This window comes from Belonocnema kinseyi, chromosome 7 (assembly GCF_010883055.1).
Source record: "Belonocnema kinseyi isolate 2016_QV_RU_SX_M_011 chromosome 7, B_treatae_v1, whole genome shotgun sequence".
Lineage (NCBI taxonomy): Eukaryota > Metazoa > Arthropoda > Insecta > Hymenoptera > Cynipidae > Belonocnema > Belonocnema kinseyi.
The window spans coordinates 64064029-64089094 of NC_046663.1; the positions used below are offsets into that span (position 1 = coordinate 64064029).

General features: G+C 26.2%; 2 protein-coding genes across 4 annotated transcripts in view; one reads left to right on the plus strand and one right to left on the minus strand.

Moving 5' to 3' along the window:
* LOC117177209 (pyruvate dehydrogenase phosphatase regulatory subunit, mitochondrial) overlaps window positions 1-20445 on the plus strand; it is a 31853-nt gene extending 11408 nt beyond the window's left edge. Inside the window, exons 6-16 of the mRNA XM_033367756.1 lie at window positions 3119-3282; window positions 3354-3537; window positions 7357-7562; window positions 7635-7956; window positions 12632-12789; window positions 14769-14917; window positions 15041-15248; window positions 15375-15464; window positions 17598-17777; window positions 17855-18055; window positions 20149-20445. Coding sequence (XP_033223647.1) covers window positions 3119-3282; window positions 3354-3537; window positions 7357-7562; window positions 7635-7956; window positions 12632-12789; window positions 14769-14917; window positions 15041-15248; window positions 15375-15464; window positions 17598-17777; window positions 17855-18055; window positions 20149-20358 — 2072 coding nt within the window. The 3' untranslated portion in view covers window positions 20359-20445. The remainder of the gene's footprint in view (window positions 1-3118; window positions 3283-3353; window positions 3538-7356; window positions 7563-7634; window positions 7957-12631; window positions 12790-14768; window positions 14918-15040; window positions 15249-15374; window positions 15465-17597; window positions 17778-17854; window positions 18056-20148) is intronic.
* LOC117177208 (CCR4-NOT transcription complex subunit 1) overlaps window positions 20423-25066 on the minus strand; it is a 52855-nt gene continuing 48211 nt past the window's right edge. For all 3 annotated transcript variants that reach the window (XM_033367754.1, XM_033367753.1, XM_033367755.1), the window contains exon 16: window positions 20423-21215. In XM_033367754.1, coding sequence (XP_033223645.1) covers window positions 21137-21215 — 79 coding nt within the window. In that variant the 3' untranslated portion in view covers window positions 20423-21136. The remainder of the gene's footprint in view (window positions 21216-25066) is intronic.

The following is a 25066-nucleotide window of genomic DNA, read 5'->3' on the forward strand; positions in this document are numbered from 1 at the left end:
CGCCTCTCTTTCTTTGTTGCCGGCTTGTTCTAGCTGTGGTAGAGTAGGCGTTCCGCTTATATAGCCCCTTTTACGGAGTAGTTCAGCATGGTTTCGCAGACGATGCTGCGAAAAGTGCGATAGCTCAGGGTGTTTCTCGCACCACAGAGCATGCAGCCTTGCCATGTAACCCCGTTCACGGGACACACTCGCATCGTAGCAGTCTAGCAAGTCGTGATTCAGTTGCTCCGTCCACCCAAAGGTCGCGAGATCTTGCCGATCTATCGCATTGAATCCATTTTCATTGGCTCCCCCAGCTCTAGATTGGTCGGCATTGTTGGCCGACCTATTGTCGGGAGCCCTGCGAGTTCTGTTGTTTTTAACCGCACTTACTACAACTATGTTTAGTGTTGTCATTATTGTTCCCACGAGAAGCTAGGGAAAGGGGTTCGTCCATCCTTGTAGAGCCCCGCATGCAAGGATAAGGCTGCGTACTCTGAGAGGTCGCCCGGTATCCCAGAGTCACCGTTCCGTTATATATATATATATAATTTTTTTTTATTTTCTTATATATATATATATTTTTTTTTTGCCTTGATAAGGGTGCCGTATGGGTGCCGTAACGTTGATTATTTTTTTCGAAATGGTTTTTAATTGTGATTTGATAATTATAAGAAAAAAAGAAGACGAAAGAAATAAAAAAGAGAAGGAAGGGGATTTGGTCGGTTGCGTTCTCATGTTTCTGTCCTCTTTTTTATTTATGGCCAGACCGAGGCAAAAAAACTTTCTTTTCTTTTTTAGGAGGAAGAAGTTTTTTTTCTTTTTCGGATTGCAATGGGAGCATTTTATGGTGTTTGTTCAAATTTGGTCGTTAGATTCTTGATTTTATTTTCAGGAATTCTTCACATTAACTTGATTATCAGACATTAAATAGGATTTTAAGTTTTATTTTAATCTCATTTAAATACCTTAAATTTGTATATAAAATTTATATTTTTATTTAAAAATTGATATGATCAAGTCCAAAATCGAACTATTTGCTTCAAAATTTCCCTAAAAATTCGTGTTTTTGGTAGCACGTTAATCTTATTAGTTTAAAATTCATATTTTTAATTGGAAATCTTATTTTTAGTTGAAAACTTAATTATTTGGTGGATAATTCGTTGTTTTTTTTTAAATGTATCTTTTTGGTAGGAAATTAATCTTCTTAGTTTAAAATTCATCATCTTTTATAAAAATGCCACTGACTGGTTGCCAATTATTCTGCTTTGGTTAAGGACTCAAATGTTTTTTTGAAAATTCGTCTTTTTGAGTTGAATGTTAATATCTTTTATTCAAACTTATGTTATTTTTTGTATGAAATAGGAACTATTACATATTTTGTTGAGTATTCACTTTCTTGGTTGAAAAGTCAACCCTTTTCATTTAGAGTTAAACCACATCAAAAAAATTAATTTCTTTGTTGTAAAGATTCATAATTTTGGTTAAAAATTAACATTTGTGGGTTAAAAATTGAACTATTTTGTATCAAATTCGTCTGTTTGGCTTGAAAAGTAAACATTTTGGTAGAAAATGTAACTATTTCGTTGAAAAATCATATTTGTGGTTTGAAAATTGAACTGTTTTTGTATACAATTTTTTTTTAATTCCACAATTTGGTAGAAAATTAAATTTTTTGGTTGAAAATTAACTTTTTTCTTGTAAATTCATATTTTCGTTTGAAAATCTAACTATTTTATTAAATATTAATTTGTTATTATAAAAATTAAAGTATATGGCAGAAATTGAATTTTTTATTGAAAAATAATATTTTCAGGCTGAAAATGCAACTGTTTTGTAGATAATTCGACCATTTGAATTAAATATTCCACAGTTTTTGTTGAAAATTTGTATTTTTTGGAGGAAAAGTTGTCTTTTTGGTTAAAAGCTAATCTACTTAGTTAAAATGTCATCTCTTTTGCTTGAAAAATCAACTACTTCGTTTAAAGTTAAAACTATTTGTTTTAAGATTCATAATTTTAGTTGAAAATTCATATCGCGGGTTGAAAATTGAACTGTTCTGTATAAAATTTGTCTTTTTGGCTTGAAAATTTAACTATTTAGTTGAAAAATGACTTTTTTGTTGGAAATTCAACTACTTTGTTGAAAGTTGAACTACTTTGTTAAAAATTCATTATTTTTTAACCAGAAATTTAACTTCCGAATTCATCTGGCTAAAAATTATTGAAGTTTTTAAAATAATTTATTTAACTTTTACGTTTTACGATTACATTTTGTATTTAAAAAATATCTTTTTTAGTAGAAAGTTCAAATATTTGGTTTAAAATACATCTTTCTTGATTTAAAATGCATCTATTTGGTTAACAATTCAACTACTCGTATTTTGTTAAAAATTTTTTTTTCCTAAACTGGTTGAAAAGTCGTCTTTTGGTAGAAAATTAATCTTTTATGGTAGAAGTGTAATATTTCTTAATTGAAAATTAACTTTTTTGTTTAAAATTCAACTATCTTTTGAATAGTTCTTCTGAACTGCGTGAATAAATTCATCATTGTTGGTCAGAAATTCAACCGTTGTATTAAGAATTTTTCATTGTGGATTGGAAATTCTACTTTCTTTGTTGTAAATTCATGTATCTTGGTTAAAAATTAACTTTTTTGTTGAAATGTAAAATATCTTCGAAAAACTTCTGCTTCTTGGCTTGAAAATTTAACTATTTGATTAAAAGTTCTTCTATTTTATTAAAAACTCGTATATTTTACTTGAAAGTTCAACTATTTGGTTTAAAAATTATTTGTTGTTGAAAATTCGTCTTTTTGTGTTGAAAATTCATCTTTTTTGGTTCAAAATTAAACTATCTTGAAAATGCAATGTATTTCGACTTTAAATCGTAGGAACTTAAATTGTTTCGTATTGAATATGGTATTTACATTAATTTTTATTTAAAAGAATTTATTCCCCTTTTTCACGAAAAATCATCTGATTGTCTAGATTTTGAGAGATTGTTTGGTGGATCAAAAATAGCCAAAAGTTGGTAACCTAGTTTATGGACGGCTCCTAAATGGGACGATGAAATCTAAATTTTATATTTCATCTCAACGAAGGATTCTTAATTTGAGATTAATTTTGCTAATTTTTCAGGAGTCAGAATATACGAGAACTGTAAAGTACAAAAGGTGTTCAACCTCAATGGAAAAGTAAGAGGAGTGGAGACAAGTCGGGGCAAAATTGATTGCGAGCATTTTATAAATTGCACCGGATTTTGGGCTCGATCCGTTGGGAAACTAAGTGAGCCTCCTCTTAAAGTCCGTATTTTTTTCCCAAGCGACATTCGACTAAATCTTCTGAACCTTATGTCTTTGGAAATTATTTCCAGGTCCCCCTGCATCCAGTAGAACATTACTATCTCCATACGAAACCAATCAGTGGTTTGGATCCGATGACGCCTGTGGTTCGAGATTTGGATGGGTACATCTACTTTCGAGAGCACAAAGGTCGAATTTTAGCTGGTGGCTTTGAACCTATTGCTAAACCGACTGTCGAAATTGGATTAATTCAAGGTGAGGGTTCTAAAATAACATGTAGTTAGGGAGAATGATTAACAAAGATAATCGTTTCCTATAAAAAAAAAGTGAATCGTGAATATGAAGTTTAGTGGCTCTTTTCAGTTCATGTATCTATTTAAAAAAATGACGAATGTTCGCACCATGAATTTCGTAAATCAAAATTTTCAAATAAGTAATTTTATTGAAAGATAAAATTTATTTCTGAATGTTTCTAAACGTTTTTGATAAACAGATAAAATTCCAACTGTAAATGATTTTTTAATATTGAGAAATAATTATGTTCTTTTTTATACTTTCAAAGAGATGAGAAAAATAAAATTATTTTGAGCCGGTTAAGAATAATTGTCGTTACCAGTAACAAAAAAATACGGGTTACCGACAATAAGAATAAAGGGATTTTTGAAGGATTTGGGTGCTATTTAATAACATAAATTTTAATTTTTTACTTTTGTTCAATATTCAATATTTCAAAAGGTATTTTGAAGTTTTGAAAACATTGCAAAATGATTTAAGTATTTAGAAGATTTCAAAAAATTTCAAAAATAATGAAAAATTTGAAAAAATTTCAATTTTTTTTAAATGTAGATATTTAAAGATCTTGAAATGAGATTTTTAGTTTTTTTTTTAAAGGATTTTGGGATGTTTGAAGATAAGAAAAAACTTTTCTTAACGTTCCTGGGAAATTTTTGAATTATATTTTATTTTGATAAATTAATTTTAAGAGAATATTTATAAAGATTCTCAAATTGTCACAAAAAGAATCTGCAAGATTGTAGGACAATTTTTATATTTTTGCAGAATTTAGGAAAATGTTAGAAATCGAATCATTTTAGAAGATCAGGGTGGCCGTTTTAATCGAAGAAAAAAATTCCCGGTCATTTCCTGGTTCGCAAACATTTTTCTTGGCCAATGAAATTTAAAAAATCAAACTATATTGGAAACATTTTTTTATAAAAAGCAATAAACAATAAACAACAAATTGAAGCATTTAAAGTGGAACCCTTCAATTCCAAACTTTTAAAATTGAAGTTTAAAAGTTCTCAATTCAAAAATTGTGTATTCAAATGCCCAATAACTTACACGTATACAGTGGAAGTTACTAACACTTTTAAATTGAACAGTTTTAAGTGAAATTCAAATAAACTGCAAAATTTAGAACTTTTGTAAATTATAGAGTTCAAAGATTCATAGTAAATTCCAAAAATATAAATCCACGTTAACATGTTCAATAGTCTAAATTAAAGAATCAAGCAATGAACTTTAAACATTTTCAAAATTATATTATTTTAAGTAATTTTAAGCTCGACACATTAAAAAATGAAAAATAATTTCTTTGACATCCTTCAAAAGCTTTAAAATTTTATTTCAAAATCTTGAAAAATTTAGAAGTGGTTTTAAATTTTTCCAAATTAAAAATCATTTTTGAATTTTTTGTCAGAACTTTTAAATATATTTCAAAATGAATTCAATTATATCTATCACTTTTAGAAAATCCTACAAATTAAAAAAAAATTAAATTTGAATTTATAAATAACAATAGAATACTTATTATTTGTAAAAATATTAGAGTAATATTAAGAGATATTTTAGAAGTTTAAAAAAGATTCGAATTAAATTTAGAACTTGAAATAATTTGAAATACTTACAGCCGAATTTAAAATAAAATTTAGATTCTTGCAAATTTTAAGCAAAAAATTTATAATTTTTTTAAGAATTGTAAAAAACTACAAAAGAATAAAATTTTCTTAAGATTCTTAGAAAAATTGAAAATGATTTTTCAGTTTGAAAAATTATTGTAACAGAAATTTTAAGAAGATTTTAAGAAATTAAAAAAATGATCAAAGAAGAATATGGAAGATTTTAAGGATTTTATTTAATTTTCTGGATTTTCAAAAATTGTAGGAAAAATTCGATTAATTTTTTAATATATTCAGAAGTTTTGAAAAAATTATTAAAACACTTCATTTAAATTAGTTGAAATCATTTCAATTTTTTAATTGATTTTGAATCTTTTCAAAAATTCAAAATATCTCTTAAAATCACTCAAATTTTTTCCACAAATAATAAGTGTTCAATTGTTATTTATGCGTCAAAATTCAACAATTTCACTTAAAAATTAAACACTTTTTAAGTAGAACAATTAAAATTGTAACGCTAAAAGATTAAATGTTCTTAGAAAATGTAAAGATTCAAAGCTTTTTATGTAAAACAATTCAGTTTCAAATTGTTTTCTTTTAAATATTTGGTTGCCATTTACGCATCTTAAATGAATAGTGAAATTTCGATAAATATTAAACACTACATTAAGAAATTTTTAATTAAATGGGATAAAAATTAAATAATTTAGACTCACAATATTTTAAATTTAATAAAAACTTTTAATTATGATTATATTATTATGAATTTATTTTTAAGTTGAAAATAATAAAACGCACGTTTAGATTTTTTAATAGCTGAAAAAATTAATAGAAATAATATATTAATAAATTGATTTATTAAATTTAATATAAAGGAATACCTGAAACTCCTAATTAAAAACATATTATTGATAAATCATGAACATTTTTTATTTTAAAATTAAAATTAATTAATTTTTAATTGTTTAAATCCTCAAAACTGCAGTTTAATTATTTTAAAAACTGTTGAAATTGAACTGGGGCAGATTTTTGTTCCGAAAATTCGTAAAATTCCCGGTTTCCCGGCCCGGCGGCCACCCTGTTTTTTATTAAAAAATATTCGATTTTAAAAACTTCTAATTTTTAAAATTTTGTAAAAATGTTGTAAAATTTCCGGTAAAAAAATAAATTCACTGTCATTTCCCGGTTTTCCCCGGTCCCATGAAATTCCCGATCATTTTCGGGTTTTCCAGGTTTCCCGGTCCAGCGACCACCCTAAAGATATGTAGAAGTTTTATAAGTATTAAAAACATTCAGAAATAATTTAAAATTTGAAAAGATTTAAAAAAATTGTCAACCAAATGTGTCGCTTTAAAAGATGTTTGAAAATTCATATCTTTTGGTAGAAATTTCCTCTTTTTTGGTTTAAAATTGATCTGCCTTGGTTGAGGATTGTTTTGTTAAACATTCTTCTTCTATGAATAAATTCAACTCTTTTTTAGTTAAAATAAAAATTTGTTTTACTGGAAATATTTTATTTGAAAATTCAACTACTTGGTTAAAAGATCAAATGCGTATTAAAAATTCGCTTTTTTGGTTGAAGATTTATAATTTTAGTTCAAAGTTCAGCTCTTTGGTTGAAAATTTAACTAATTGATTGAATATTCGTCTTTTTTGGAAATAAATTAATCTTCTTGGCTGAAAATTAAAATTTTCATTAAAAATGAATTTGTTTCTATTTCCATTTTCTAGTCCGTTCAAAATTCATATTTTTGAATAGAAAATTAAACAACTTTGTTTCAACTATTTAACTGTTTTGTTGAAATTAATCTTTTCTGGTTAAGTTTAACTGTTTTTGGTTTAAAGAAATACAAATATCTTTTAGTTGAAATATCAATTATGCATACAATTTTTCGATGAGAATTGATGTTTTTTGTTAAAAATTGAACTGTACGCTTAAAAAATTAACTTTTTTGTTGAAATTTTGATTTGCTACGTCTGAAATATTAACAAATCTTTATGAATTTTCTCAATAATCATAGGATAAATTATATTTATATAAGCAAACATAAACTACTAAACTTGAAAAATAAATAGCTTTTCATAATTTATATTGTGCATTGCAAATTATTTTTCATGTAAATTGAAAAATGTAAGAATTCGATTATATTTTTTAAAGTAATTTTTTTAATTTCAGATTCCGCAGAGGAAAGATATTTACCTGAAGACTGGGATCACTTCCACGTTTTACTAGAGCAAATGCTTCATCGGATTCCGAGTTTGGGAAACGCAGTTTTGGACAGATTGTGCAATGGACCAGAGGCATTCTCACCGGATTGCAAATGGATTGTCGGAGAAGCTCCTGAAATACAAAATTATTACGTAGCAGCTGCAATGAAAACGGTGATTTGAATTCTTACTAAAGAAATTGGATTATTTTGCTAATTTTTTAATTATTTCAACTTGTGATAAAAGGTGGGAATATCAGCTGCGGGAGGCGTTGGAAGAGCGACTGCTGAATTAATTGTCAATGGGGAAACGTCTCTAGACATGTACGAGTTGGATATTTCTCGTTTCCTCGGATTACATAATAATCAAAAATTCCTGCGTGATAGAGTTAGAGAAGTTCCTGGAATGCATTATGGATTGCAGTATCCTCATCATGAATTCAAAACCGGAAGGAATTTGAGAATGTCTCCTATTTATCCGAAGCTTAAAGAAGCTGGTGCTGTTTTTGGTCAAGTGATGGGATACGAAAGACCCTCGTGGTTTGTAGAAGACCTCCATGATGAAAACGGTAACTTTTTTCAACGTTAAATAATAATTACAAGTCAAGAAACTAGAAATATTTGCCCAAAAATTTCCCTTTCTATTTAAAAAATCTGTTTCTTTTTCATCATTTTCTTATAGATTTTACAGAAAATCCTGTATGATTTGAAAATGTTGTATATGATTTACATAAGTTTATTAAAATTTATTTTAACGTAAAAAATTCCAGTTAATTTAATGTGAATGACACCTTTTTTTTATTTACCCACAATATTTTTTGTCATTTAAAAAGAATACAAAAAATACATTTTCAAGGCATTTCCAGATGAACTATTCATCAACGTCGAATTAAATTCTACTATTTGAATTTTATTCGAATTTGTTATAAGATTCCATTTACCACTTTTTCTGGACATATTTGTCAACGATGTATTAAATTATTTTATTTTTATATCAAAATTTTATTTTCAAACTTCAATAGTAAGAATTGTGAATTTTCTTTAAAACTGTTGAAGTTTCAACCGGTGAATATGAACTTTCAACAAAAAAAGTTAATTTATAACCGATCAGTTTCATATTCAACAAAATAGTTAAATTTTCAGTTAAAAAATTACTTTTGAACAAACATTTTTAACTAAAATTATGATTCTTCAGGGGAAAAAAATGAACTTTTAAATAGTTCCGCTTTCAATCAAGAAGTTCAATTTTTAACCTAAAAACATGAATTTTCAACGATAAATGTATTAGTTCATATTTTAAAAAAATTTAATTAAAAATAAAAAATACTTGGATTTAATTTTAAAAATCGATTGTATATCAAAAACGACGAATTTTCAACAAAATACACACATTTTTTACCAGATGAATTTTCTACAAAACAAGACGAACTTTTAACAAATTATCTCAATATACAACTAAATACTTTCAACAATAACGCGACGTTAGTTCAAATTTCGTTCGATTAATTTTTTTTTATATTTGTTCATTTCTAAATTATTTCCAATATATAAAAAATATATAATTTTCTATCAAACAGTTTAACTTTATACCAAATTGTTAAATTTTCATGAAAACCAGTCAAACTCTAAAGCTCAAAAAGGTGTTTTTTTACTGTTTAAGATGGGAATTCAATCTATAATTATATTTTTGTTACGACAAAATAGTTTTAATTTTGTACCAAATAGCTGACCAAATAGTTGAGTTTTATATCAAATGATTGCATTTTCAAGCGAAAAAAACGAGTTTTCGAAAAACCAGCTAAATTTTCTACCAAATTTTTGAATTTGCAAGCTAAAAAATGAATTTTCTGTAAAACTGTTGAATTTTTAACACAGAAAGTTAATTTATAATCAATCAGTTTCATATTCAACAAAATGGTTTTCAGTTAAAAAATTACTTTTAAACTAACATTTTGAACTAAAATTATTAATCTTCAGCTCAAAAAATGAACTTTTAAGTAGTATTCGATTAATTTTTTATTTATATTTTTTCGTTTATAAATTATTTCCAATATGGAATAAATATTTATAATTTTCTATCAATTAGTTAATCTTTATAGTAAATTGTTCAATTTTCACGAAAACCAGTCGAACTCTAAAGCTCAAAAATGTGTTTTTGTTTCACTGAATAAAATGGAAATTCAATCTAAAACTATTTATTTTTGTATGAAAATTTGTTTTTATTATTCAATCATTGTTTTATACTTCACAAAAATAATCATAAGAACACTTTGATGCAAAGATTAAAATAAACCTTTAAAATTGTACCTACTCTTTCTAATTCCAGTTTTCGGCACCAGGTGGCGAAATGGTCGACCACCATTCCCAATTGCATTATTTACTTTTAAATAATAGTTTTGAAAGTCAAAACTTAATACAAAAGGTTAATTTTTTCTAGCTCTATTAAACATTCACTTCGGAAGTTATTTTTTTAGAGGAAAACTTTTTTTTGGTTCAAAGTTCAACTACTTAGTTGAAAGTGGAACTACTTTATTAAAAATTCATTCTTTTTGCTGACGATTCATCATTTTAGTTAACACATTTTTTGTTCATAATTGAATTAGTTTGTTGAATATTTTTTGTTGTAAATTCAGCTCTGTGATTGAAAAATTCTGTATTTTGTTGAAACGTTGTCAATTGTGGTAAAATATTATTTTTCTTGGTGACTAATTTGTCTTTTTGGTTGAATATTTATTTCTTGCTAAAAAATTTAACTATTAGGTGGTTGAAATTTCATTCAAAATTCAATTTTTTCTGTAGAAAATAAATCTTTTTGGTTGAAAAATCCTTTTTTTTAATTACTTTTTTCCATTAGAAATAATTTTTTTAATTGAAAATTAAACTATTCCATTTCTTGTCGAAAATTTATCCTTTTTGATAGACATATAATTTTCTTGGTTGAACAATTTTCTGTTTGGTTAAAAATTTAACTATTTTGCTGAAAATCTATCTTTTGAGTTGAAATTTCAACTAATGGGTTAAGAAAATTTTGTTGTCGAACATTCATTATTTTATTTAAAACTTAATTTCTTTGTTTAAAATTCCAACTATTTTGTTAAAAATTCGTTCTTTTTTAAAAAATGAATTTCTTTGATTAAAAATTCATCTATTTGGTTGAAAATTTCTAAATTTTGCTGAAATTTTGTCTCTTGTGGTACAACATTAATCTTCTCAGTGATTAATTGCCCTTTTTGGTTGAAAATTCTTTTTTTTTTGTTTAAAAATGTAACCATTCGTTGAAAAATTTCACTATTAGTTTGAAAATTTCTTTAAAAATACAAAATGCGGTTGAAAATTCATGTATTTTGTTAAAAATTAACCGTTTGTGTTAGAAAATTAATATTTTTAATTGAGAATTAATTTGTTTAATTGAAAGTTCCTTTTTCCAACTGAAAATTTAACTATTCCAATTTTTGTCAAAAATTTATCTTATTGGTGGATATTTAATCTTCGTGGTTGAAAATTCATCTGTTTGGTTTGAAGGTGAACTATTTGGTTGAAAATTCATCTATTTTGATGAATATTTGTCTTTTTTTTGTAGAAAGTTCATCTTTTGGGTTGAAATGTCAACTATTGGGATAAAAATCCATTTTTGTTGTTGTTGAAATTTCGTTATGTTATTTAAAACTTAATTTCTTTGATTAAAAACTTAACTAGATAGTTAAAAATTTCCTTTTTTTTAATGAATTTCTTTAAACTGACGAATCATTTTTTGGTTCAAAATTTCTTTAATTTATTGAAACTTTGTCTCTTGTGGTATAATACTAATCTTCTTTATATCGCATTTAACTTTTTTGGTTGAAGATTCATTTCTCTGGTTGAGAATTTAACTATTCAGTGAAAAATTTAACTAATAGTTTGAAAATTCCTTTAAAAATTAGAAATTCTGTTGAAAATTCATGTAATTTGTTAAAAAATAATCTTTTTCGGTAGAAAATTAATGTCTTTATTGAAAATTTTTTTCTGTTGAAAATTCATTTTTTAACTAAAAGTGTAACTAATCCATTTTTTTGTCAAAAATTTATCTTTTCCATGGATATTTAATCTTCTTGGTTGAAAATTCATCTGTTTGGTTGAAATTTGAACTAATTTGTTGGAAACTATTTTATTTTGATGAATATTTGTCTTTTTGTAGTAGAAACTTCATCTTTTAGGTGGAAAATTTAACTATTGGGTTAAAAATACATTTTTTTGGTTGAAGATTCATTATTTTATATGGGTTGAAAATTCCCTTTTTGTTGATTGAATATTAATTATGTTATGTTCATAAAGTATATTTGTAAGTTTTCGTCTTCAAAAAAAATTACTTAAATTCAAATAGTGCAATGAAAATACTGAAAAATGGTAATTTATCACCTGTTGCAAAGATACATCTTTTGATTGATATTTTGAAATAAAGTTACTTTTTTCATGTCAAATACAAATTTTAATTCTGTTAAATATTCCTTGGACGATCCAAATAAACTTTTAAAGTTAAAAATATTTTTTGACAATAGCTATTCAGCTGGAAGGATTCCAAATTTGGGTCAAAAATATATTTTTTAAATTTCAAAAACATTAATTTGGAACACTTTAAACTTGAAAGTACTGAACCATTAAGGCTTTAAATTTTACACTGAAAATATAAACATTAAATCATTCATTTTTTAAGAATAGAATTTTAAATTAATCGATTTAAAATATTTTCGACTTAAAAATGTCTAACTTATCAGGCTTGCAAAGTAACAAATTCAAAGTTTGAATACGGATTGGCGCAACTAGAAATTGTTCAATTACAAACGTTATGAAATGCAAAATTCATAATTAAAAATCATTAATAAGAAATAATTTAATTTTTAATGTTCTCAATTAAATTGGTACAAAACTTGCTAGTTTTGAATGTCAATTATAACATTTTTATTGCGATAAAAATTGAAACTAATTGTAGCGAACTTCTGAGAAAAACGAAAAAAGTCAATTACATTTTTTCAAACAAGTCGCACGATCCGATCCGTGAATTCAATCAAATTTAGACAATAAATTCTTTAATGCACCCACTCAAATTTGAAGAAAATACATTTCAGTAATTTAATTGGAGACATTCAAGAGCGTTTTGTCTAAATCTGAGCTTTGTTTTGAATTTCCAAGAATTCCGGTTAAATAATAACTGTTTACTTCCCATAATTGTTAAATATCATCGTTTTGTATTGTTTATACATTTTTTAGACGTGGATCCACTCGACGGAACTCGGAGTTACAAAATCGCTTATACGGATACATTTGGAAAACCACCTTGGTTTGAATGCGTTGCTCATGAATACGCAGCTTGTCGAGAAAAGATTGGATTAAGCGATTATTCTTCTTTTACGAAAATCGATTTATGGGTACGTGTTATTCTAATTATAGAACGGTAAAAGATACGTAAAAGTTCAACTGTTTTGTTAAAAATTATTTTGTTGTTGAAGATTCATCTCTTTGAATGAAATTTCCTCTTTTTTGTTGAATTGAACTGTTTTTTATTTTAAATTACAATGTTTCTTAGTTTACATATTAACTATTACATACTCCATTAAGAATTCATATTTTTTTGTTGAAAATTTAAATATTTGGTTAAAAATTAAAGTATTTTTTATGAAAATACAACTATTTGATCAAAAATTAACTTTTTTGTTGAAAAATAATATTTTCCGGTTGAAAATTCAAATTTTTTGTTGATCATTTGTATTTTTGTCTTCAAAATTCAACTATTTTTATGAAAATATAACTGTTTGGTAGAAAATTAACTTTTTTTGCTCAAAATATCATTTTACGTGTTGAAAATCCATCTGTTTTGTACATATGAATTCGTATTTCTAGCATCATGATTAAAAATTTTTGTTAATTAATCCTCTCTATTGAAATTTAATTCTTCTTTAAAAATGAAGTTATTTGTGTCGAAATCGATCTTTCTTGGTTCAAAATTAAAATGCGTAGTAGAAATTTGAGCTGCTATAATTGATTTTTTTAAAGATTAACCTCTTTGGTTGAAAATTGATTTTTTTTTGTTAAAAATTCTTTTTTTTTTATTGTTGAAAATTAATTTTGTAAACTGAAAATTGGAGGATGCTATTTCTATTTCAAAAAAGATCTTTATTGATTAAAAATTCTACTTTTTGGTTCAAAATTAATCTTTCTTGATTAAAAATTCATCTATTTAGAAAGGATTTAAATGTTTTGTTAGCAAACCTTTTTCTCGTATAATTCAACTGGTTGAAAATTAATCTTTTATGGCAATTTTAAAATTTGTTGGTTTGAAAATTCTATCGCTTAGTCGAAAATGCATCATTGTCGATTGAAAATTGAACTATTTCCATAAGGTCATATTTTTTCGTCGAGAATTTATTTATTCTGTTAAAAATTCGCCCTTTTGGATTAAAAATTTATCTTTTGTAAAAGAAAAGTCATCCTTCTTGGTTGAAAATTAACTTTTTTGTTTAAAATTTAATTTTCTTCTAAAAAATTTGTCTTTTTTTCTTGAAAGTTCAACTATTTGGTTGTTAAGGCTTGGTTAAAAATTCCTTCTTTTGTTTTTCAAAATTCGTCTTTGGATTGAAAATTCATCTCTTCTGATAGAAAATCTTTTTTGATGAAAATATAACTATATTGCTGAAATGCAATCTTTTTATAAGAAATTTTATATTCTTAAATAATGGTAAATGATTTTTTATTTAATTCTGACCATTACAGCATTTTTTTATATACAACTTTTAAGTTATGGAAATCCATTCACGGGGATATAAAAATGTCCCGCAAAAGAAGGATTTTTTAGATAAACAATTTTTAGATGTTTAAAATTGTTCTCATGATCAGGAATATTTTCTCTTTCAAAAATAAATGTGGTATTTCGTCTTTAATATATGTAAGATTAATACTTTGCATGTTCCTAAACTACACTTTTCAATGCTCCTAAATTCATATTAAAACTATTTGTTTAGTTTTGAACGCGTTAAATATTTTAGATTTTAATAAATATTTGTAATTTTTTTATCCAGTAATTATATATAGTTGAATATATCCAGTTGACTTTCTAATACTTATTTTCAAAAATATTATATATTTAATAAATATTAGAATTTTATATTTGATAAAAAGTTTTGTTTCCAGTTTTAACATTTTCAACCTGTTTTAAAATGTTTCAGCTTGAATTTTTCTTTAAGAGTGTTTATTTTTTATTGTATTTTGAATGTCGTATATTTTAAGAGAAAAGAAGAAAAGGCGGAAACGCAGGAAAATAGTGGAAAGACTGTGATCCCTGCAATTATAATTTGCATACTTGGAAATTCCTGCTTTGTTTTGGAAAATATTAATTTACATTTTTTCTTAGTCGAATGGTTTAGAAGTGGTGGATTATCTACAATATCTGTGCTCGAACGATGTGGATGTACCGATCGGAAGTATTATTCACAGTGGTATGCAGAATAATCGAGGTGGATATGAAAACGATTGTAGTTTAGCTCGAATTAATGCAAATCAGTAAGTCCTTTTATCAATTATCAATTCATTCCAATTATTTTACATTTTTTTAATGAATTCAACTTCTAACGTTTCGATTTGACCTTAGAATCCATCCCATTTTGTAATTTAAAACATTTTTAGTTACATGATGATTGCCCCTACAATTCAACAGACGCGATGCAAAACTTGGCTCAAAAGACATTTGCCTTCCGATGGTTCCGTATCTTTTTCTGATGTTACTTCAGCATATACTGCAATTTGTATCATTGGACCTTGCTCGAGAAGCGTATTGTCTGAACTGACCGATACAGACCTCAATCCAAAAAACTTTCCCTTTTTCACGTACAAGGTACTTTTAGACCTTCAGTTTTTTTCAAAACTTTAAAAAATAATAATAAATAAATAAAATAATTTAATATGTCTAGTTTAGTGTATTAGAAGATCTTTAATGTTCATTATTAATTGTTTTATTTAGGAATTAGATGTTGGTTTAGCCAATGGAATCCGAACGATGAATTTAACGCACACGGGAGAACTTGGATACGTCCTTTACATTCCTAATGAGGTATTTTCTTTAATTTTAATACAATTGAATCTATATTTCTAATTCTTAGGTCAGTAAATTTCAGTCCTCCGACTCATTTGCGAATTTCAAAATAGTACCAATAGTAGCACACAATTTTAAAAAAGTAATAGAAAAATAGTGGAATGAAATTGTTTAAATATTAAATCGAGGGGTTAAATATTTTTAAATCTGTTGCGATTCTCTGAAAAACTCGTAAATCTGTTTAAATCCCTTGAAATCCGTAGAAGTTCCTTGAAACCTAATTTAATTTATTCTCTAGAGTTATCTAGAAATCCGCTGAAATCTTTTAAATATGATTAATATCTTTGATACCTTTTTAAGAACTTTTAAAATTGTCTAAAATCCTGCGAAATTTTCTGAAAACGCTTAAATTTCATTAAATTCTTTCGAATCTTTTAAATTGCTTCTTTTAAATTCTTTTAAAAATTTATGAAAATTATGAAATTCTTGAAATCCCATAAAATCAAAGCCCCTTGAGGTTCCCTGTAGTCTTTAAAAATACCGCAAAGCTTTGAAATTCATTGAAATCTATTAAAATCCCTTAAATTCTGTTGAAATCCCTGGGAAATTCTGCAGTTTTTTATAATCCATTGAAATTTATCGAAGTTACTGATAATCTTATCTCTTGGTGTCTTGTAAAATACCCTGATATTTTTCAAATCATATGGCATTTTTTGAATGTTTAAAGTCCCTGGAGATCCTGTAAGATAGCGTAGGTCTGGTAGAACCCTTACGAATTCCTTGAAACACTTTGAAATCCCGTAAATTATCTTGAAATTAGTAATATCTTTCAAAATTCCTTGAAAAGCGATTAAATTTTTTCAATACCATCAAGTAAAATAAAACCCCTTGAAATCTAATTCAAAAATCCCTAAAATCGATGAAATTCAATAAAATCCATGAAAAACTACCACTAAAATTCTGTGGAAATCCCTAGAAAACTCTCCAATCTTCTTCAATCCCTTGAAATCTATATAAACTCCTGATAATCTTATGGAATCTTTATGAAATCTATAAAGCCCTTGAAGATCATATTAAATAGTTCAGGTTTCGTATATCCCTATAAATCCATTAAAATACTTTGAAATCCCGTAAATTATCTTGAAATCTGTTATATCTTCTAAAATTCTTTCGGAAGAATTTTGGAAAGCTGTGAAATCTCTTGCAAAGTTTGATAGTCATTGAAATCCAGTGAAATCTAGAAAAAAACTTAAATTCTGTCCAAATCCTTGGAAAACTCTATTTTTTTTTAAATCTCTTGAAATCTATATAAACTCCTGATAGTCTTGTGGAATCTTTTATTTTATTTTGATATCCTATGAATTCCTTGAAAATTATACAATTTTTAAAAGAAATTCCTTGAAATTTCGTGAATACCTTAAAAATAGATAGGAAACTTTGAAATCTTCTAAAATATTACGAAAGTATTTGAAATTCCTTTGAAATAATGTAATCTCCTAAACAACATCTTTGAATTTCGATTTTTGAGATGGCTGATATATTATTTTAGCCAATCTAGCAAAGAACTTCCAATCCACAATACCGTAAAAATTTATTAGAATCTTCGGAAATATTACGAAATTATTTGAAATTTCTTTAAACCATTTAATGCCTTGAAATTTGCCATAATCCTAAGAAATTCCTTGAAATCTCATAAAGTCCCTGCAATGTTTTAAACTACTCAAAATTCTTTAAATTATTATTTGAATCTGGTTAGATCTTTAGAAATATGTAGACATCCTGAAAAAGATCTTCGAAAACCCTATAAAATCCCCGAAATTAGTTAAAATCCTTTAAAATTCCTCGGAATCTGTTGAAATATTGTGAAATTCGTAGACATCCTTTAAAATAATTCAAAGATTTTTGAAATCTTTAAAATCCATTGTAATCTTCTGATATTTCGATTTTTGAGATGGCAGATATATTATTTTAGCCAATCTAGCGAAGAACTTTGAAACCCTATAAAATCCTTTCAAATCCCTGAAATAATTCAAAATCCTTTAAAATTCTTCGGAATCTGCTCAATTATTGAGAATTTTGTAGAAATCCTTTTAATTTCTTAAAAAATCTTTGGTATCCCTTGTAATATTTTAAATTTTCAAACACTTTCAGTTTGCCCTCCACGTTTACCAAAAACTAATCGACCGTGGAGCAAAATATGGAATAAAACACGCTGGCTATTACGCAACAAGAGCTCTACGAGTCGAAAAATTCTACGCCTTCTGGGGTCAGGATCTCGACACTTTCACAACTCCTCTAGAATGCGGAAGGGCCTGGAGAGTTAAATTCGACGTGAGTCAATCACTTCAAAATATTGTAATTGGAAAACTACGCAGTTTGGCTGTATACCGAAGTTTTCGATTTTTCAGAAAGACATTGACTTCATCGGAAGGGAGGCTCTTTTGAAACAAAGGGATAGAGGCGTTAGGCGGAAGTATGTTCAGCTTTTATTTACCGATCACGATCTTGAAATCGATCCTTGGGCTTGGGGTGGTGAACCCATTTACAGAAATGGAAAACTTTGTGGAATGACCACAACCACCGCTTATGGATTCACCTTCAAAAACCAGGTGAAGCTCGATTTTTTTTTTTTTTCTAATCAAGGCTTGCTACAAAATTCCAAATTCGAAATACCCTCACTTTTCCCTGACAAATTTTTCATTTTTCCTGACTTGTATAAACTCCTCTATAGGTGTAAAAACAACCTTAGACCTAGAAGATCAATAAATAACAACATTTTATCCAAAATGTTAATGCCTCCAGTCAAAAAGACGATTTTTTTTTAAAAGTTGAGTTTTTAACACGAAAATATAAATTTTCAACAAAAAAGTTAATTTCCAACAAAATTGTTGAATTTTGAAGCAAAAGAAAAACTACTAATTTTCAGTCAAAAAATATCGATTTAAACCAAAATATATTAATTTTGAAATAAAAATTCTAAATTTTCAAGAAAGAAAAAAGCAAAAATAGAAGAATTAAATTTGAAGTTAAAAATATTAATTTTCGGCTAAAGAAATTAATAGATTTTATGCTTTCACGATGATTCATTTTGATAAAAAGAGATATTTTGGGTTTCAGTCGTGTAAAAAACTACGAATTGTTTTCCGACGTTTCGTGAACATTGTAGTTTCAGGTCATCCCTGAAGATGTGAACTCCAATGTTCACGAAACGTCGGCAAACAATTCGTAGTTTTTTACACGAGTGAAACCCGAAATATCTCTTTTTATCTAAAGAAATTAATTTTTAACTAAAATGGTAAAGCTTCAACCAAAAAATGATTTTTAACTAAATTCTTGAACTGTCTATTAAGAAACTCATTTTTAACGAAAATAGTTTTTTTTTTTAACCAAATAGTTTAATTTTCATCCAAAACAAATTAATTTACAAAATAAAAACAGAATAATTGCATTTTCAGTTAAAAAGATTTTCAACAAAAGAGAAACGAATTTTTAACAAGTGATGAACCATCAAACAAAAAAAAAATGAAATTGAACCAAATAGTTGAACTTTTAACCAAATCGTGGAATTTTCAACCACAAGATAAATTTTCAATAAAACAGAGGGATTTTCAATGGTAAAAAAGATATATTTTCAACCAAATATAGAAGATTTAAACTTTCAGTAAAGAAGTACATTTTCAACTTAAAATAAAAAATTTAATTTTCCGTAAAAAAATTAATTTTCAAACAAATAAAGTAAATTTTCAATCAGTTGCATTTTCATCCAAAAAATACGAAATTTGTATCAACAGATAAAAAAAAGTTTGAACTAAAATGCAGTAGTTACATCTTCCAATCACAAAAAAATTTCTGCTATAAACAAATTTTTTCAACATAATACTTAAATTTTCAATCAAGGTAATGAATTTTCAGCTACAATAGTAAATCATCACATTGAGTTCAGCATAAATAGGATAATTTACAGCCAAACAGTTGCATTTTTTATTTAAAGAAATGAAATTTGTACGATTTGAAGTTAATTTTTAATCTAAAGACGAATTTCATCTAAAGTATTGAATTTGCAAGCCAAAAGGACTATTTTTCCACAAAAAAGTAAAATTTTCAATCCGCAAGCATCAGTTTCCATACAAAAAAATAAAAAAGTACATTTTTAACAACAAAAAAAAATGAATTTTAAACTGAAAATATGAATTTTCAGCAAAATACTCACATTTGTAACCAAATAATGTAATTTTCTTCTGAAGAAGATAAATTTTGAAAAAAATGGATTAGGTAAATCTTCAGTTTAAAAAATTAATTTTCTACATAGTTCTACGTAGTTGATATTAGACGAATTTCTTCCAAAATGTTGAATTTTCAACGAAGAAAATAAATTGATTTACAAAATATTTAGACTTTTAACTCTGTTTCAATTTCAACCAAGAAAGGTGAAATTTCTACGATATAAAATGGAATTTTCAACAAAAGAATTGAATTAATAACTCAAAAATATACATTTTTATCCAAATATAAAATAAAATCACGTTTTGCTCAACTAACAAAATTTACCCGTATGTTCGTTCAAAACTTTATAAAATCTTAGGAATATGGGCGGAGAGGGGGGGGGGGATCAAATCCCTGACTTTCCCAGAATTCGCCGACCTGTAGTAATCCAACTAATTTTCGAGATTTCGATATTTCTCTTTAAAATATTTTCCCTCAGATATGTCTCGGATTCGTTCAAAATATTAATTCGAAAGGACAAGAGGAAGAAGTAACGAACGAATACATTATCTCGGGGGATTACGAAGTGGACGTCGCAGGAATCAGATTCCATGCAAAATGTCATCTTCACAGTCCAAATTTGCCAACCAAGTTCCCTGATAAAGAACGCGATTCTTATCACGCAACTCGCGATCAGCAAGCTGTGTAAATTTTAACCTTCTATTATTCTCAATGTGCTATTTATTACACTAATCATTAATTAATCTGATGTACACAGAAAAATTGTAATTATTTAATAATAAAACTTTACATAATGATTGATTTGAACTCTTTCTTCTTGAAAATGTAAACTTACTAGTTCGTACAATGTCATATGATTACTGTTTACCTACTAGTTTGTCTTCAGAGTACACATTTCGAGCCCTAAAATTCTTCCCTTAGATTCATATATTCTCATGGTACCGTACTCGTTACTTTCCAAATCACAGGAATTCTTATAAATTATTAGTCTGTGTTGCTCTGCTCATAATTAGCTTTACATAGTAAATTATTGGATTAATTAATTTACTAAAAAAATCTTTGTATTGTAATCTATTGAACACTGTAATCGCCTCTTTCTCATTATCACTAAATGGTACATAATACCTACAGTATATAAAATACAATACTAAACACACTCATTGGAAAACGTCATGTATAAGACGCGATTTCGGAGACTGAAAATCGTTACCCATTGACGGTCGCAACATCATTTATTAAAATATTAACATATTTGTATCACGTAATATTACCCCTAGGTTTATTTTTCTCCTCTCAAAATCATCAATATCAATAATATCGTACTAATTCCTAACTACTAAAAAAATGCTTTCAAGCCTATCGTATTATACACCTTAGCCGTGGTTCAACAACTTTTTACACGCGATTCCATATTTTAAGAGTTTACTGTACAGAAAATTGACAAGAAAAAAGGATAAAACGTATTATCACTCAGGAATCTCCGGCTCAGGGTTCGGCTGCACTTGCTTTTGAACCATGCACGAGCGGGCTACCGACTCGAACAATCTAGAAGGTAATACAAAACAATTATTTTTTATTCTAATCAACATTTGCATATTTAACAAACATAAAAAACGTATTTCTAATTAATTAAGCACTTATAACCATTCAAATAAATATTTCTTAATCTTAAAATAATCTTAAAATTCAAATACCTTAAAAAAAACCTTCAAAATTTGAGACGACTGGAAAATGTAGAGACTTTCATATTGACGCAAAACAAAATATTCGAAATAAAAAAATCCCAAAATTGTAGACAATTAAAATTTTCCGAATTGGAAAGTTACCTAATTTTAATATTCCTGACTATATTTATAACATTATCGAATTTAAAAATTCCCGATAATAAATAATTCCAGAAATAAAATTGCCGAAATGCTAAAATACCGAAAATATCAATTTTCCGTCAAAGGATTATTCTCGAATTATAAAATTCGCGAATTTAAATAATTACACAATTTTTATAATGATGAAAAAGTATATATTTAAAAAATACTCTTATTTCATGAAGATATTTTTTACTTTATTATTTATGTAATATTAAAACCATTTTTTAATTGTATTCGAATATTTTCTTTTCCGGGAATTTTTCATTGTTGGGATTTTTATTTTACGGGATATTTCAGTCGTCCCAAATTTCTTTTAATCCACCATATTCAATGAAAAAATGTTGGAAGCCTGTGAAATCCCAAACATTTCTTTGAAATCTTTTAAAATGTATCATAATTTTTTTAAGGTTTTCAAAGTACTTGCAATCCTTGGAGTCCCATTCAAACATTTAAAAATATTCTGCAATTACTTGAAATTAAATTTTTTTAAATTCTGTTAACTCCTCGAAATCTTTGAAGTAAAATATTTCGAAGCCCATTAAAAACTTTTTTAAAACCCGTTATAACCACTCTCGCTTAAAGACTTTTAAATTACTTAAAATCCATAAACATCTTAAAAGATTCTCGGAATCAATGATAACTTTGGATAATCTATGGATCCATTAAAGTACTTTAAAATTAAATCCGTTTAGGGTGATATGAAAATTCTTTAAAATATCTTGAAATACTTCGCAAATCCTTCAAATCTTTTAAAGTACTTTTCAAATCTTAAAAATAGTTTGAAATCCACTGAAACAAATAAAAGTGTTGTTATTTTCCCTGAAATATCTAGAAACGCTTCAGAAATGCTTTATAACTTTTAAAATCTCTCAAAATCCCTTAAAATGTTCGTAAATCGATTAAAATTCATAGATATTCTGTGAAAACCTTTCAAATCTTTTACAGTCTCTAGAAATTTTTTGGAATTGCTTGGAAAAATGTAAATCTTAAAATCCTTAACATTCTTTGTAATTTTTTTTTTATATAATGAAATTATTTTTTATTATCTTATAAAAGTAGCAGTGGATTTCACTTTTAAATTTAAATATAATGAATGGAAAAATGACAAATCATTTTTCCAGCTTCAAAAATCCAAGTAAAACCCTAGACATGAAGGATTCGATTTTTTGTGCTATGTATTAGGACGTATCGTAAAATACAAATGTGAGAAAATGAAAGACCCTGAGGTTCTATTCTTTTCCATTTTACCAACTGTGTAAAATTTGCTCCGGATCAGAACAATTTTTTATGAGGGATTCTACTCAAATTGTCCAGAAAATCATTAAACAACCACCATTTTGAATGAACTGCCAATTAAAGCAGTTAAAGTGAAAATCTTAATTTTTTAACTTTTAAATTAACTCAAACAATTTTTTAATTTCAAGTTTAAAGTTCACAGCTTTAGATTCAGTTAAAAAATATAAATCCACGCTATAAATTCTAATGCTCTAACTCGAGGAATTTAAAAATAGGACAATTAAAATTGTAACGTTCAAAGTTTAAAAGCCTTAAAAATTTGTACGATTCAAGGCTTTCTACATATTTAAATGATCAGACAAATGTTATTAAATATCAAATTATTGTTCTTTAAGAAAAAATTCAAATTGAATGGGTTAAAAATGAAACATTTTAGACTCAAAAAATATTTTAATAGAATTTCAAATTCAATAAAAGCATTTAATTATGAGTCTATTAATTTGAAGTCATTTTAAAATTTAAAATAGCTTATAAAGTTTTAATCGTATTTTTAACATTAAAATCGGCAAATTGTTTAATTCTGCAAAACTGCATTTAAAAATTCTTTAAATCTAACATTTAAAAAAAGTTTAAATCGAACGTATTTTAAATTGGTGGATAATTTTTCAAAAAAGAGGAAAGAGAGAAAGATTATTTTAAATTACATTATATCAACATGTGATATGACACTAGTGATACTTTAACTGACTGGATAGAATTTTTTTCTTAAAATTTGCAAAATCCCCCGTGTACTGGTCCAGCCACCACCCTGATTTTCAAAATCAGTGAGCATTTTCAATTATACATACTAGTGGATTCCATGAAAAATATAATTCACTATTTCGAAACCTGAAACCCTTAATTGTGTAGTTTTTTAAACTGGAATTTCACAAAAATTAATTTAACAAATCAAATTTAATTATATATTTTTGAATCCCAGGTCAAAATTTTTCTAAAACTAAATGCGAAAACGCAGAACTGTGTTCACAGGAAAATAAAAATTGATTACAGGAAATTATAACTTTTTTCTATATTTTGTACAAAAATTTGTTCTTTTTCGACCTAGAACGATAAAATATTAAAAATTCAGACAAGCTCTGACAAGATCTGACAGCTCAGACAGAAAATATTTCACGTTTAAACCATAAAATGGTAAGATGAATTAATCTCGAGAAAATACAAGGTTGTTTTAGAGCTTTAAGTGACACCTAAATTTTTTCGATTTTATAATAATTATTTCATTTTAAAAATGTTACATGATGAGACGAAAAAAAAAAACAATATTTTTATTTAAAAAAAACTGTAAACTCCTGTATACTTTCAATTAAAATATTTAAACTACAATAAAATGCAAAATTATACTAAGGAAACACAAAAAAAAATCAAAAAATTTTCCGAAAAATAGACACAAGTTCTAATTTACTGTAAAAAAATGTTCTAGTTTTTCTTATGAATTTGTAAAGAAATTTTAACGAAGGATAAAAAAAATTAATTTGATTTTTTTTTTAATTGTGTGAGTGATTATCCGGGTAATTATTGCAGAACTGAAAAAAGTTTCTTTTTTTGAGGGATCTTTCATTTTCTGAAATTTGTATTTTACGGATATCAAATTTAAATTTAAATAACTAGAATATTTTTCGTTTAGTATCAGCTGAAAGAAAATTGTTCAATCATATTAAAATTTAAAAACTTGAGATATTTCATAATTTTCTAATTGAAACCTGATGAAGCGTATTTCTGAAAATCATGATTAAAACTTTTAAAAAAATACATATTATTATTTGTCTAAACATCCAAAAATTAATGAACGTAAACACATTAATGACCACAGAATTAGAGGACAAAAATCTCTCTAAAATGACGACCAGTGAAACTAAAATAAAAATTCCAATTCAAAAGGACCAATTTTGATTTCAGAAAACGAATGTTCAAGAAAACTGTTAAATTTGCTACCAAAAAAGATGAATTTTCAACAAAAAAAGAATTAAATTTTTAACAAAATAGTTGAATTTAAATAAAAAACAGAATTAAATTTTCAACAAAGTAGTTAAAATTTTCAATTAAAAAATATGAACGTGCAATTCATTTGGTTAATTTTTCAAAGAAAAAGAGAATTTTTTAACTTAAAATTAAATTTTTCAATTTTTAGTTATAAAAAATAATTTTTCAATCCAAAAATACGAATTTTTCACAAAATAGTTAAATTTTCAAAGTGGGACGATGGTCGTGGGGGCTAAAGCGTAGGCTTTGGAC